Source organism: Tauraco erythrolophus, chromosome 9, assembly GCF_009769465.1.
Source record: "Tauraco erythrolophus isolate bTauEry1 chromosome 9, bTauEry1.pri, whole genome shotgun sequence".
NCBI lineage: Eukaryota > Metazoa > Chordata > Aves > Musophagiformes > Musophagidae > Tauraco > Tauraco erythrolophus.
Genome location: NC_141473.1, coordinates 41,062,246 through 41,077,955, shown reverse-complemented (window position 1 = coordinate 41,077,955; position 15,710 = coordinate 41,062,246). Strand labels below are relative to the sequence as shown.

The 15,710-nt window shown below is 51.0% G+C and overlaps 1 protein-coding gene across 2 annotated transcripts in view; it reads left to right on the top strand.

Moving 5' to 3' along the window:
* The window catches only part of PRKG1 (protein kinase cGMP-dependent 1), a 528,936-nt gene that overhangs the window by 28,340 nt on the left and 484,886 nt on the right, over positions 1 to 15,710 (top strand). The window contains exon 1 of one of the 2 annotated variants that reach the window (XM_086616278.1): positions 8,361 to 8,671. The exons of the other annotated variant lie outside the window; for it this stretch is intronic. Within the exon in view, the coding sequence (XP_086472404.1) occupies positions 8,361 to 8,671 (311 nt within the window). Of the gene's footprint in view, positions 1 to 8,360; positions 8,672 to 15,710 lie in introns of those variants that run through there. 2 annotated transcript variants of the gene reach the window in all.

Sequence of the window (15,710 nt, the reverse complement as noted above, 5' to 3'; positions counted from 1 at the left end):
TTCTAGTTGCTAAGGACATGCAGATGTCAGAAAGACTTGGGAATAAATTCTAGCACTTATCTGTTTTTAAAAAGCAAGGCAGCTTTCAGTGCAACTTGTATTTATCTTGAAGAAACACCAGCCTGGTGTCCAGTCGTGTAAAACACAGGCTGAAAAGCTGCGCTTCGTGCTTATTGTTACAAATACCTGAAACATTCCAATAATAATTTTTAATAAGCAGAGGAATTAATTTGATTACATAAAGAGACAGTGCACTTGTTCACAATGCATTCATCACAAAATAATGGCAACGCACTGGTTATTTTCATATCGGTGGCAGCAGAGTATGTGTGTATTTCTAATCCAATTTCGAATATAAATGAATTGTTTTGAAGGTTGGATAAATCAGCCCAACAGACCAAGGCAATTACGGTCGGTGAGTGGTGCATTACTGGCAAGAAGAGATAAGGAACACTGCAGGGTCCAAAAGGGCGATGAGAGGGAGCACCTGGAATTGCAAACGCTCGGGGCTGGCAAGTGGTTTGCCACCATTAAACCCGGGAAGTTAAGAAATGGCATCGAGCAGCTTCCAAATCAGGCTGTAGAAACGAGCTGCTGTCTCATAATTTGGGGGAGAGGAAACGAGTCTCCTGCTGTTCATACGTTCCTGAGTACTTTGCTTTCCACCGCTCGCAACCAGAGAACCGTGATTAAAAACATCAGCGAGTTGCGGAAGGCGACGGAGGTTGGAGAAAGCGAAAGACGTAACTGCGTGGTGACAGCTGATGAGTTTAGCTGTGTTTGTATGGTGTTTGAAAAGTACACTGTGAAGAATTGCAGGCTGGCTGACACAACAAACCCCATTTTTGATCAACACCAGTTTTTACCAGTGTACTGCTGAGTACCAATGCAAGAATCGCTACTCCAAAACGTGCCCCTAGAAGCTGCTGTTGCTAGTTAGTCCCACCTACAGAGGAAAGAATCATAGAATCATAGAATGGTTAGGGCTGGAAGGGACCTTCAAAGGTCATCTAGTCCAACCCCCCTGCAAGGAACAGGGATATCTCCAACTAGATCAGGTTGCTCAGGGCCTCGTCCAACCTGGCCTTGAACGTCTCCAGGGATGGAGCATCCACCACCTCTCTGGGCAACCTGTTCCAGTGTTCTACAACTCTCATGGTAAAAAATTTTTTCCTAATATCCAATCTGAATCTACCTCCCTCTATTTTAAAACCATTACCCCTTGTCCTATCACAACAGGCCCTCCTGAACAGCCTCTCTCCATCTTTCTTGTAGGCCCCCTTGAGGTACTGGAAGACCGCTATAAGGTCACCCCGGAGCCTCCTCTTCTCCAGGCTGAACAGCCCCAACTCTTTCAGCCTGTCCTCGTAGGAAAGGTGCTCCAGCCCTCTTATCATCTTCGTGGCCCTCCTCTGGACCCTCTCCAACTGGTCCATGTCCTTCTTATGTTGGGGACTCCAGAACCGGATGCAATACTCCAAGTGAGGTCTCACGAGGGCAGAGTAGAGGGGGAGAATCACCTCCCTCGACCTGCTGGCCACACTCCTCTTGATGCAGCCCAGGACGAAAGAAGAGATGATCTCACACACAAAAGGTTAGTAGGAGAAGATGAAGTCAGAAACAGCGGCAGAAAGCTGGGATTTGACCCTAGATGTTCTGTGACACCCTGTTGATTTCTTGATTGCCTGGACTGTGTGACACGTTCAGGTCAGATCTATGTTCTGCCCAAGTGCCTTCCTTAAGCAAGCCAATACCAAGGAGACACGCAGTGTGTGTTAGGCAGCTGTAGGGTTTCTGGCTGTGTCAATGGCTTTGTAAGGGTCTTGCCCCTGGAAAAGGAGGTTTGGGAAACTTTTGGTAGCCTGTGCATGTTGATCGTTGAATGACTGAATGACATTGCAGAGCTCTGTTGGCGTTAGGATGTTGTCCCTGTTGTGGGATCAGACTGGGTTGGTTTTGTCCTTGGGCAGCAACCCCACGCTGTTTGGAGCGTGGGCTGGGTGATGGATGAGTCGCTGAGCTCTCCCACCCCTTCACCATGACACTGAGATATCACACAGCAAGAGGAGGAACGTATGTTGAACAGTGAACATAAAAGGGTCACTGAGGATGAGCTGTCCTGAGCAGCTAAACTCTGGTTTATGAGAAGTCCAAGGAAGCTGACCTGGCTATTCTGGCCATGTCTCCATGAAAATCAGTGGCCTCAGATGCAACGTGTAGCTCCCACCTTCCTTCAAACGTTTCAGTTTCCCCAGTCTCACGGATACGCGCGTGAGAGCCTGAAGGAATCTCTTTTTCCAACTACGTCAACTGAGTCAATGTTTTCTACAAACTTCACCTTTGTTATGTTCTGTATCTCACGACTCCAAGACTAGATCTGCATCCTTACATTTAGTTTAATTGGTCCCTGGGTTCATCTACCAGTAGCTTATAAGGCTGAAAGCAAAAGAAAACTGCATTTCCAGGGCTCTCCTTGCCCAAATGCTGCTTTTGCTCTACATAGTCAGTGTCCTGGGACTGCTGAGAAAAGCAGGGGCACAGGCAGTGTCTAATTGTAGTAACTGCAAAACAGCACCAAGTATTTATGTTGGCCGTTTTCAGAAGGAGTTGCTGCTTAACTTGAGCCTAAGGAGACTTCTTAAAGGAGCTGAGGCATTTTGAAGCTGTTTCTGACTTAATCCAGCCCAGAGGAAGATGTGTCTTAAGCTCTATGTCTGACCTTGCCGGGCGGTCCAGCCCTTTCTGGCAGGTGGGAAAAAATCAACCTGTCACTATGGACAGGAGGGATTGGGATCGGGGACGGTGGTTCCCACGCCTGGAGAGCTGCTGCTATTTGCAGCTTTTGTCTAGGGGTGCACAGAAAATGTCTTTTTTTCTGGAGAAAGCCCAGCCCCAAAGATTTAATTTAGGTTGAGGATATGAGAAGGTGCTACTGGGAAACCCATAGCGTCCCCTCCTACCCCGCAGGGACTCGCAGGTGGTTGAACCAGCACTGAAGCAAAGAGATGCAGAGACTCACTGCCACCACATGCAACCATCTGATGGGGCAAGCTGTTGAAAATCCAACTTTCCATGCAATCATGAGAGAAAAAGCCTGGCTTAGAAAGACACCTTTCAACTAAAGTGTGTCAGATGCCTTCTGTAGGGCCACGGATCTTGTGGTTTCTGTAGATACCCCTAGGCAGGGCTGGTGGAAACAGTGTCTTGTTAGCTGGGGAAAGAAGCCAGAGGAACTGTTTTGGTTGCTCTAATGAAAGGAGGAAGCTTTGATGGGCTAGTTGAGTGTGTGTTCAACTTCTGGATAATTGATTGTGCCATTTTGATGTAAAACTCATGTTCCCCCCGTAAAGATGACTGATACTCTTCTACTGTTTCAGTTCTTCAGCCCACCCGACGGGGACCACAGGTAGAGGCTTTCCTCCAGCCTGAATAAACAACAAGAGGAGGGTTATCTCTTACCTTGCCAGTGCATTAGGTCCTTCATACCATCTAGTCTTCTGGGCAAAGGACCCACAAAGGAGAACAGGAAACTTGAATCTCAAATCTGATTCTGGCACACGTACATGTCCACGCAAGGGGAGGAGGGCTTGAAACCCCCGTGTTACGGGGATGGTTCTGTGCTATCACCCACCCATAATGCCTCATTCTTTTGCCTTGCATGAGACAAACATTCATTTTTGTGTTATTACATGTCCCTGATGTGATACAAAAAGCTAAGGACATTACCAATTGCGGTACAGCATGCTAGCATTATTTTCTTGGCGTGGCAGTGAGCGTTTTTTTGGTACCATTAATAGGTATTGGGGTATATTTTTTCTTGTGCACTCTATTCCAAATGATCCTTACCATGAGAGGACTTCCTAGGGCAGGCTGGAGCAGTTGCATGCTCTTCATGAGAGCTACTTCTCAGTGTTTCTTACTGATGACGGAGTGAATCTACATGCTAAAGGAAAATCCTTGAGATAATCCAGTTGAGATGTTGATTTGACTTTCAGAGTTGGGGAATCAACCAGATTGAAAAGACAGCACTCCCTTCAAGAGCACCCAGACCTGGATATCTCCATCCTTTCGGTGGGGAGGAACAAATAGGTTTCAGCTTTGTTTTTAGAGGCTCCAGAAAGGACTAAAGTAAGAGGGAATGTCCAATGTCACGAGACAGTAGGACTTATTTACAGAGATTAACGGGGCTGAAGCACTCCCCAAATATTGCCAATTCCTGCTCCTTGGTCTTGGCAAGGCTGCTTTGACACAGTAGTTTCAGTCTCCTCCCCATCCTTGGGGGCTGAATTATTTTCCAGCTGCTCCCTGCCAATCTGTAGGGCACCGCGGCCCCAGAAAGAGCTACCGGCAGCACTCTCTTTGGGGCAAAAGATGGAAAGAATGGCCAAACGTGCCCTAGGGAAGAGTCAGATGTGTTCACGTTTCAGTAGGTGGCACTCCTTCCTCTGCCTCAGGGCCTGGCGTGAATTTTGGGTGCCTGGTGGAATAGTTGGGGAGGGTGGTGGTAGCATCGCACAGATGAAACATGATGACTCTCCAGGGTGAACTGCAGCTTGAGTTGGTTATAGCACGCTTTTTGTAAGAACTCCGCTCGTGTACGTGCTGCTTTCCTCTAGATCACTCTGTGTTTTTAGTTTTTGCTTCTTCACATCGTAGAGGTGTTGCTGTGACCATGCTTGTGGGGAACGTGTTTGGCTTTGCAAGCGGCCGCGTGCCATCGGCCAGTAGAGTCCCATGGGTCACGCACCTTCCCAAATCCACACCAAGCCTCGACCAGCAGAGAAACGCATCGCAAAATCCAAGCGGTTCAACTTCCTACCACAGGCCGATCTGCTCCCGTAGGTATTTTGGGAAAAAAGTAAGGATTGGCATTGGAGTGGATTAAGCAGGGAAGAAAAATGCTTCCAGGAGGAGGAAAATGTTTACGTGCTCAGTGATGCATCTCCAGCTTCTCCGTCCGTGCTGTCCTGGCCAGCTGTAGCGAGGTGACATTTGCCTGTCAGCCATCCCGTTTGCTACCTGGGCTTTGATTGGCGAGCCCGGGGCGATGTTTGCAGAACAGAGAGCTTTCAACTATGTTTTTAGCTTGGAAGATGGCAGCTGAGTGGGTGCATTTGGTGACAGATGATCCTTGAAAGGTTTAGAAGCAGAAGCTATTAAAACCTCGGAGCTGTGCGGAGAGGAAATATTGTGAGTGTGTCGGTGCCCGTTCGAAGAGAAGAAATATTCCTGTTTCATGCCATCACCGTCAGTGAGCCCCGGCACGTGGTGTTTTGGGGCAGAAGGGACACTGTCTGTAGATGTTCTTTTTTTTTTTTCACCTTCTGCTTACTTGACATCCAGGCACAGTATCGCAGTAGCCGGGTCAGAAAAAGCTTCAGGCCGACCGTAGCCAAAGGCTCCTTTAACAAACCACAAGCAGCTTTGCCCCATCCTCCCCAAACCAGTTGGTGCATTCCTACCATTCTTCTCCCTAAAGCTGTTTCTTTCCGTTCACTGGATGGAGAAGACAAAGCAGCTGCTCTGAGAGTCTGAGATTGATTTTTTTTTTTTAGGGAGATCTTTACATTGTGAAAGGAATGGGATGAGAAGATTTATTTTTATCGGAGTGGGGCGATACCCTGGGATCCCTGAGAAAGCCTGAAGTACGAACCGCGCGGAGGAGATCTGCGCTCGCCCGATGGTTTCTTTGGGAGAGCAGTAAATAGTAGAAATACAGGCAACTGCTGGCTGCCTTCCCGCGGCAGCACTCGGCTGTCAGGTTGTGAAGCCCTTTGGGATGCTTTGGCCTCATCCTTAAATCAGGGAAGACCAGCCTTAGACTTGACAGCTGCTGATTATAGTCCCAAATCTAAAGCTGAGCCATAAAACCTCTCTTTAGACCCCATAGGTCTTCTGAAAATCTGCTTCCCACCTGTAAATAAATATTTTTTTCAGATATACTCAGCTAAATTCCTCGCCAGTTTTATTTCCTCTAATTTCTCATGGTTTTCTCCAGATCCTTTCTGATTCAGGTACTCCTGCTTCAGTCCCAGGCTGTGCACCTCTAATAGTAACCAAGTAATGTGGCTTTACTGCTTGTCATGGAGAAATTATGCACAAGTTTCCTCCCAGGGCTCTTATTCTTTTGAAGCCTGGTGGGCTTCCGTTAACCGTATCGCCGTCTCCCTCGTCCAGAAGTTGATATCACTTACGTAGGAAAGGAAAACAATAAAACTTTAAGCCTGTCGGCTGAATGCTATTAAAATATTTTATTTACCATTGATTTCTAGTTTGTAGGCAGCAGGAGTGCATCTATTTAATGCCAGTGGTCTTTAAAATGGAAATGCTCGGTACTTTTGTTCCTAGTGAGTTAGGCAAGATTGAAATAGAGGGAATATACAGTAAAAAAAAAAAAATGCTGTTGGAACTTAAAGCGCTTTGGCAACCTGTGAAAACAACCAAGGGACTTTGCTTTTGTGCCTGGAACGTATGTAGCAAGAGGACTGAAAACTGAAGTGTTTTACAGAACCCAATTACTTTTTTTTTTCTTATGTGCATGTCAAAAAACGCAAGAGAGATCAAATATGTTGAAGAATCTGCAAAATCTCCTGCCTGTGAACAGAGGTCAGGCCCTTTCAAACATCAGCGTTAAGCAGGGAGCAGTCGTAATTCCTCATCTCTTCTCATTTTTTTTTTTTAAAAAATTCATTTTATAAAGACCATCTGCAGGTCGAAAGCTGGAACTTTGGCCTCAGCCAAGCACCGGTATGTAACAGTGGAAAAAAAAAAAACAAAACAAAAAAACCCAAACGACAACCAAAAAAGCTCAATCCCATAAACACCATGGCTGTCTGGGTGTCTGAATGGGAGGGAGGTCTAGACATAAACTAACAGCAGACAAACACGTAGGTACCACCCACCTCCACGAGAAAAATGTATCCATGGCTGCATCCTCCCTCTCTCCTCCCCAAACCCAACTCCCAGAGAGGGAACTGGAGAAGGTGCTTCTGCTGCGCCGAAAACATCGAAGCACGAAATGGTGCTGGTGCCCCAGCGCTGCAGAAGCTCCTTGCAGGGTGCCTGCACCGAGCTGGGCCGTGGGGACTTTTACCCCCGACTCCTCCAGACTGTGCAATGTTATCAGGAAATCCCCAAACCCGCTATTTTCTTGCCCCCAGTTCCTTCTTTCCGCCCTGGAGGGCCAAGCCCAGGAGCTGTGTAGTCATGTTGTCCATCACCGTCCCTTCTGTGCCTGGCAAACGCAGGCAAGCCAAAAAAAAAACCGCAACCCAGAGCCATTTGGCACCGAGGGCTGAGCTGATGTGGTTCATTTATTTTATTTTGTTATTTTTGTGCTGCTGTATTGCATAGGTAGAGGCAGCACATAAAGCTTTGTTGGCATCGCGCTGGCACACTGGGAAAATCCTGTTGTGTTTGGTAGGGCAGAAACCAGTTCACACCTTCATGGGAGTATTTGGGCTACACAGAAAGTCAATTTCCCATATTTTAAGTTAGGTTTTGGGGTTTTTTTTTAGTGCTCTCAAACCCATATGCCCTGCCTCCAGGCTTTTCCAGCTCAGACATACTTGACCGATATTCACGTTAAAATCTGGGTTTTTGGAGCCCGGAGGTTGCTGAGACTGAGCAGGAGCCATGCCAGGCACTGGCTTGTGCTTTCACTTGGAGAAGACAACAAAAATTCGCTGTTTTTTTTTTTTTTAAAAAAAAGTAAATGGGAGGTAAACCGAGCAAGTTCTGTAGGGAAAAAGTAGCACCCTTGATCGGAGTGGAGGGTGGGAAGGGAAGAGGAGCAGGGGGACCCCCGAAAGTGGGACGGAGAGGGCAGGTTCGTGCAGCCATCTCCCGGGGTTCGGACCTGTTTGCTGGCCGCCTCCTGCCAAAGGACGGGAGGGGAAGGCTGGGCACCGGCTCCCGGCGGCGGAGCGCTCCCGCAGCCCCGGGGGGAGCCGCCGGGCGACCCCGCGGAGCGGGGGGCGTGGGCGGTGCGGGGAGCCGGCGGGGCCGGGGAAGGAGGGAGCGGGGAGTGCATGTGCATCCTCGCAGGCGCCCCTGCCTCCCTCCCCGCCGCCTTCCCTCCTTCCCTCCCCCTCCGTGTGTGTGTCTGTGTGTCTCTCCCGCTCCCTCTCCAGCCTCGCCTGACGCAGGCGGATCGAAATCGCCCCTAACAACCCGGCTCGGGAGCGCGGTGCCGGCGGCGGGGGTCCGGCTGCGGCGGGGCCCCGGCGGGCAGCGGGGCCGCGCCGGGCCGGGCCGGAGGGGACGGCGGAGGCGAAGTTGGCCCAAGTGCGGGGAGGAGGCGGGCGGCCCGGGGGGGAAAGTTGCCGGGTGAAGCGAGGGGCGAGCGAGGCGGCAGGACCATGGGCACTTTGCGGGATTTACAGTACGCGCTGCAGGAGAAGATCGAGGAGCTGCGGCAGCGGGATGCGCTCATCGACGAGCTGGAGCTGGAGTTGGACCAGAAAGACGAACTGATCCAGAAGCTGCAGAACGAGCTGGACAAGTACCGCTCCGTGATCCGGCCCGCCACCCAGCAGGCGCAGCAGCAGAGCGCCGGCACCTTGCAGGGGGAGCAGAGGACCAAGCGGCAGGCGATTTCGGCCGAGCCCACCGCCTTTGACATCCAGGATCTCAGCCACGTCACCCTCCCCTTCTACCCCAAGAGCCCACAGTAAGCAAGGGGGTCCCCCCCCCGCTACCCACCGCCCGCGGGGAGCGGAGCGCTCCCTGCCTCGCTTCTCCATCCGCCGCGCTCAGCCCCTCTCGCCCCCTTCTCCCCTCGCTGCCTGCGGGGCAGCCGGCGGACGCCTCTTCCCCTCCATCCCCCGTCCTCGCTGCCGCCGCCCGCCGGGGAGGGACCGGGATGGGGGACGCGAGGCGGGGGGTGGCGCGGAGCGCAGCCCCGGAGCGCGGCCGCCCCGGGTGCCGCCCGCCCCCGCGCTCTCCCGGGTGGCGCCGCGGTCCGCGGGGTGGGAAAGTTGCGAGGGGGGGGATGTGCGACGGGAGTGAGCGCCGGGGTGGGGGGAGAGCCGCGCTCCCCCTCCCCGGCTCCTTTCGGCCCCCCCATCCCGCACGGCGGCGAGCTCGGGCAGGGGCGGGCGGGCGGCGGGGCAGTTTTTGCTGCGGGCGGGTTGAACCGGAGCGTGTCGCGGTCTCGGGGGCTTTATCGCTGCGGGAGGGGACGGGAGAAACCCGGGGGGGGGGGGGTCTCTCCCCTCCGGGGAGGATCGGCGTGCTGCTGGGAAGGGAAACTTGGGAGCCCGGCGGGGTGCGGTGCCCGGGTCTCCAGCAGCCTCCTCGCCGCCCTGCCTGACCTCCTTTGCCCGGTGGGTGCTGGTGTTTTGGGGGGGGGGAGGGGGACGACACACGGACGGAAGGAAGACAGTGGCAGGGGCGCGTTGCAGTTTCCTAGTCCCGTGGAGGGTGTGCAGGGGGCGGCAGGAAAGGGAAAGTTGCGGGGAACCTCGCTTCCCAGCTCACCCGGGAGATGCTCTGCCCTGGTTTCACACTTGCCGCAGACGGGGGAAATTACAGCGGTTTAATGGAGAAAACGGAGACCTTGCAGGAGAGGCATCACTTCCCCCTCCCTTAGTATCGTTTCCCAGCCAATAAATCGCAATGCATTTGGTTCAGCGCTCCTTAAGGGAAAGGAAAAAAAAAAAAAGGTGTTACCCGCTGATGAAGCTCCCGGCACGGCGCACCGGAGGGCGGCGGGTGCCGCTGCCGCCGGGCCGTGCCCCTCGCCCGGCGGCAACCGGGGCTCGACCTCCCCGTGGCCGCTGCCGGTCGGTGGACAAATCCGCCTCCCCTTTGCGGCCGACATCTTCCTTGCCGAGTTAAAACGGGAGCACCGGGATCGTTGGGAGCCGTGCTGGTAGCTGGGCGGGGGGGGGGGGGGGTTGTTCTTGGTTTAATTCCGGTTTCCAGCCCCAGCTGGGCTTTGGGAGGCAGGTGAAGCCCCGCCGCTCGCTGGCGCACGTGGCGGACGGGCCCTCGGCCTTTCCACACCGCGGGGCTCCAGCGAGGCCCCTCCGCGCCCCACGGGGGGGGCTTCACCGGCCCCACACGGGTGCGGGGTGACACCCCCCCCCCCAGCGCCGAGGCGATGGCGGGGCGGGTGGTGCGGGTGAGGCCGGGCATCCGGTGCGGGACGATGCCCAGGTGCTCGTCGTTGCCCTGACTGGAGATGTCGGAGCGGGAACCGCCTGCGCGCCGCCGGGACCCCCCCCTCGCCTCCCGCGGTAGGTCACGGGCCGGCCGGCCGTGCTCTCCCCGCGCTGCCCCGGCCCTTCCCGCCGCTATGGCAACCGCCGCTATGGCGGGGCCGCCCGCCCAGCGAGGGCGGCCGCCACGGGCCGGGCCGGGCCGGGCCAGCCCCGCCGCCGCCCCCGGACCCTCCTCCGGGCCCCCTAACCCCGCTTCCCGCCCCCCCCCCCCGCTTCCCGCCGCCTTTTCTCCACAGATATTTTGCCCTTTTAAGGGCAAATATCCGCCGCGGCTCCGGATTCAAAAGGGCGGCGAGGAGTAACAGCGGTGGCCAAAAAAAAAAAACCCCACAACCCCCAAAAAACCCAAACCACCCCGAAAACGCCCAAAAAAACCACCTCGGGAAGTGGAGATGGGGCTGTGTCCGGCACGGGGGTGCCAGGCTGGGGAAGGTCTAAGGCAGCCCAGAGGCATTAATTTCCTTAATTAAACCGTGGGATAGCGTTATCGCATCCCAAAGCGTTAATTTTTCTGTCAGGGATGCGCTCGCGTTTGCCCCTCGGCGTCCTCCGAGTGGGAATGGAGCCCCCCCGGAGCTGGAGACCGTAGTCGGTGAGGTGGAAGAGGTTCTTGCTCGGAGATTTGGGAGCACGTGTTGCTCGAGGAAGCGTTGGCTCTTCTGTTAGAGCCGTCATGGCACGGTGATGAGGAGGCTCAAAGCCCGACGCCCAAGGGTGGACGGACACCTGCTGAGGCGACACAGTGTTCTGGTGAGAGCTGATCATCTTGGGTGCGTGCCGAAATCCGTAACCGCGCCCATGAGCGCTTTTTAATTTGAGCATCCCAATGGAAAGGAAGCTACGGGTACCTAATTAAAGGAAAGCATGAGCTGTGTATTTAGAATCATGGAATTATAGAACGGTTTGGGTTGGAAGGGACCTCAAAGATCATCTAGTTCCAACCCCCCTGCCATGGGCAGGGACGCCTTCCACTACACCAGGTTGCTCAAAGCCTCGTCCAACCTGGCCTTGAACACCTCCAGGGATGGAGCATTTCACTTGCCTGTAGTTGTCATGATTAAAATACAGTCCAGATGATCTGCTCTGTTAGTGGTGGATGCACCTGGGAGGCCCAGTGAGGAAGTGCAACTGGTTTAGTTTATTTGGGATCATTATATACCTGGATTTTGATTTTCCTTGTGCTTTTCTACGTGCAGTCACGAACATGGCTTACACAGTGCTCGTGTGTTGTTGAGGGAAGGTCCTTGTCTTGATTAAAGAACCATGACACAATCTTGATGACGTTTTGATGTTCAAGATGACTGCTTGTGGTGGTACTAGAGTTCAAGGTGGAGATGTCCTGGAAGCAGAACAGGAACTCCCAAAATACACAAGGAAGTGTTGACTTTTTTGCCCCATTCATGCCAAACCTCAGTGACCCTTGGGATAATGGCATCCAGTCTTTGGTTTCGACAAGCCACCAAAGTTTCAGCCAGTTTTCCAACATTATATAGAAGTAGGAAATATTATATAAATATTAAATAGCACCAAGAGGACACCCAGGAAATCTCCAGTCGTTTGGTAGCCTGGATTTTTTTTTCAGATAAGTGGTGCTGCATCTGTCCTCCTGATCTGGCAGAGCACCTGAGATGGCTGGAGATTGGTAGGACCAGTAGTTGTAGAAAGTCTGATGAGGAGCGATCATGAGGACCATGGTAGACTTCTGATACCTGTGGGTCTGACTCTGTGGTGAAGTGTCTATGGAATTCTGCTTGTGATTCCCTATAGAAGATTCCAGGTTATAAAGTGGTTAAACTCTGAATGGCTTTTAAGCATGAACATGAGTTAAAATGGAAAAAATGCCATCAAATTTCCTGCAAGATCTTACCTTGCACACAACCCCCACCGTTTGAGATGCATATAGTTTAAAAAAATATGTTTCAGGATGTTAAGAGTTTTAGTTTCTGTTACAGGATTTGGCTTATTTTGCTTCTAAGCTTTTTTTTTTTTTAAAAAAAAAAAAGTGAAATGGGACTTTGTGGATTCACATGAGGAGTTTATAGCTAAAATCCGTGGAGGAACACATCCTGCCATTTCCTTCCGAGTTATGAGACCAGTGAGAGAAGTCAGGCATTGGCATCTTTATCAGTCTTCATACTCAAGTAACTAAAATAAGTGGCTTTTTCTTTCTCCCCCCAAAGGAAATAACTTGCAAGAAGCGACTGGAGTAAGCAGGCACAGAACGTGGAGAAAGCTGGATGGTTTTCCATGGTAGAAAAAGCTGCCGTGACAAATCCTTATCTCCTCTTCCATCTTCTAAAATTGCTGCTCTGTTTGTTTCTCCGTGCCTTTGACCTCTCGCAGGAGAGATCCTGGCTGCTAACAGCCTGTCAGCATGAAAAGAGGCCGAGTTTGTACCCACTGTTATTGCAATTAAGATTTTACAGAGCTGCACACCAAAAATCAGCCTTTTTAACAAGGAATTCATCTCTTTGCATTCGTCGTTTTGTACTTGCCATGGGAAAATACCCAGGACTTTTATTGAAAAAGGCTGTTTCGTTTGGTGATTGGCAACAGCTGTACGCTTTTTTGGAAGGCTGTGTCTTCAGCATATTTTGTTTTCCAGAAGGGGGGAAAAAAAAATAAAATTGTAGAAGTAGAAAACGAAGCAGATAGCTCATGAGCATGGAGAAACCTGTAGGGCTCGATCTTCTCTTCTCAGAGGTGCTGCATGTCCTGTCGTTGCCCGAACGGAGATAACGGCAAAACGCTGTGTCATTTAGAGAAAATGTTGAGTAAGATGAAAAATGACTCGGTTTGGTGAGTTAACAGGCTTAGACTTAGGAATGCTTTGAATGTAAAGTTGGGAAATCTGCCAAAATCCCAGAGGTTCTGTTTTTTTTTGGGGGGGGGGTGGAGGGGAGCAGCCTGTGAGTCGTATTTAAGAGTTTTTTTTTTTAAAAAAAAAATGCTTGTTTTGCATAGCCTTAGGGAAAGTACAACATACATACAAGAGATTTAACAAAATCCCTTCAACGGCCAAATTGGTTCTTTGAAGGCAAACGTGCACGTCTCCTGTGGACCGGAGGCATATTTTTAAGTGATCATAATAGTAACAAAACCCCCAGAAATATCTGAAAAGCACTTCATAGTTAGAGTGTTTGCCTAAAATTATCTGCTGGTATTTATAAATTGTAAATATGCTGCGGTACCCAGGAGCCGTTCATTAATTAAAACTCTCAAACTATATTTCTAAAACAACCAAAACAACCAAAAATCCAATCACTTTTCTTAAACCCCATGCTTTCCTCTTTCTAAGATAATTTGGAGGATGGTTGTGACATAATTTGACCACTAGAAACTGATGGTTGAGATGATTGAGAGACTTGTGATCAGGAATTGAGACCCCCTCCCGCCGTGATCGCTTTCGGACGAGGGATGGTGGCCTCTTTAGTCCTGTAACTTTCTGGTTTTGGTGTCGTGCTGCAGAAAACATATTAAAAGCAGTCAGCAGCGATGGGTGTAGGGGTGCAACCTTACATTTTCTTTTTGATGTCGAGATGTAATTCAGTACGATGTGTCTGGCAGCCCACTGTAATGCATTTGTCATTTGTTTGAGAGTAATTAATGGCTGTGATTGCCTTTATGTGCTGTGTGATGTAATGTTGAATACATCTGAATGTAGCTTAACGTCATTCTGAAAAAGAATGTATGTGTCTGGACAGATCTGCTGATTCTTGATTAGACACTGATATCTGTTAATGTCAGTGGTTTTTTTTGGTATGCAGGATTTTCATAGATTTCATAGATTTCATTTCATAGATTTCTAGGTTGGAAAAGACCTTAGAGATCATCGAGTCCAACCATCCCTAATCCCCATTAAACCATATCGCTAAGTAGATATGGGGGCTAGGACTTCATTGATACGTGTCCGGTGGTGATGGGGCAGCCTCTCTCCGCTGGTAGGAGATCTTGACAAAGGATGACATGCCCACCGCTATGAGATGTGGCCAGGAGCACTGCCTTGGAGAAGGGATGACGTGCCCACCGCTGTGAGATGTTGTGGCATCCAATCATTATCACCCAGCTGGACTGAGTTGAAGATAATGAACTAATTAACTAATTAACTCAAGGTACAGACCCTGCCTACAAAAGGCAGGCCATTTCTTCCTGGTTGGGGAAGATGCAACAGCGTCCTTGGAGTTGCAGCCCAGGCTGGCTGAGCAACAACTGGTGACCCTGACGTGATACATCCGCGAGACCCTGAGAAACCCTGACTCCCTCGCTGGAGCTGGGAGCCCGAGCGAGAGTCCTTTGGAGAAGAAGGTAAAGCCACAAGCCCCGACGTGGTATTGGCGGGAGGGAAGCGTGCTGGAGTCGGAATGAATGGACTGGGTCTCTGCTCACCTTAAAGCCTTCTTGAAAAAACCTTTGAAAACAAAAAATTGTAAAACAAAAAGGGGGAATTATGGCATCCAATCATTATCACCCAGCTGGACTGAGTTGAATATAATGAACTAATTAACTCAAGGTACAGACCCTGCCTACAAAAGGCAGGCCATTTCTTCCTGGCTGGGCAAGATGCAACAGCGTCCTTGGAGTTGCAGCCCAGGCTGGTGAGCAACAAGATGTGGCCAAGAGCATTGCCTTGGAGAAGGGATGACGTGCCCACTGCTATGAGATGTGGCCAGGAGCATTGCCTTGGAGAAGGGATGATGTGCCCACCGCTATGAGATATGGCCAGGAGCATTGCCTTGGAGAAGGGATAACGTGCCCACGAGTTGCCTCATGAGCCATCTCCTCTCTTGGCTCCCCAAACACCCAACTCGCTCCACTTCCATTCACGCAGCAGGGCTGAGAGCAGGGATGAGATATTATTGTGAAGGATGATACGCGTCCTGGCAGAAGTTGTAACGTGCAGCGTGTCGAGGGTAGTGGTGGATGCAAGTCAGTCAAATGGTGTTTCACTCTGTTTTGATGGGTCTGGCTGGGCGGTGGTGGTGATGGTGGTGGATGGGGCTTTCCTCTCCGCAAGAGGCACACGTGTGACTCCGCGCCTCGGAGTCTGGGCTGCTTAGTGCCTTGGGAAGTGGCAAGCGTGAGATTGCTGGTAGCTTGGCTCTTTGTCTAATTCAGCCTTCTGAGGCTGTGGTTACTAGTGGTTGTAAGGAGTAACTGTGTTGTATTTCGTTATTACGCAGAGGACACGGATTTTTCTCTGTTGGCAAGTAGTGTTCTGGGTCATCTCTGAAGCACGCTTGTTTAGCCAGGTAATGTTTATGCTGAATGTAAACTCTGAAGGACCAGAGGTGTTTTATTCAAAGGAAGGTAAAAACCAGCTCACGGGACAAAGCTATTAAAGCCACATATTTGTTTTGTCATTTTCAGTCTGATTCTCGCTTTGATGAGTGACGGCAAGGTGAAACGTTGCTGCAATTTCAATTATTTTTTAGCACTGCTCAGTGCCAATAAGCAACACAGGCTTCTCTGAATTTCTGCTGCTTT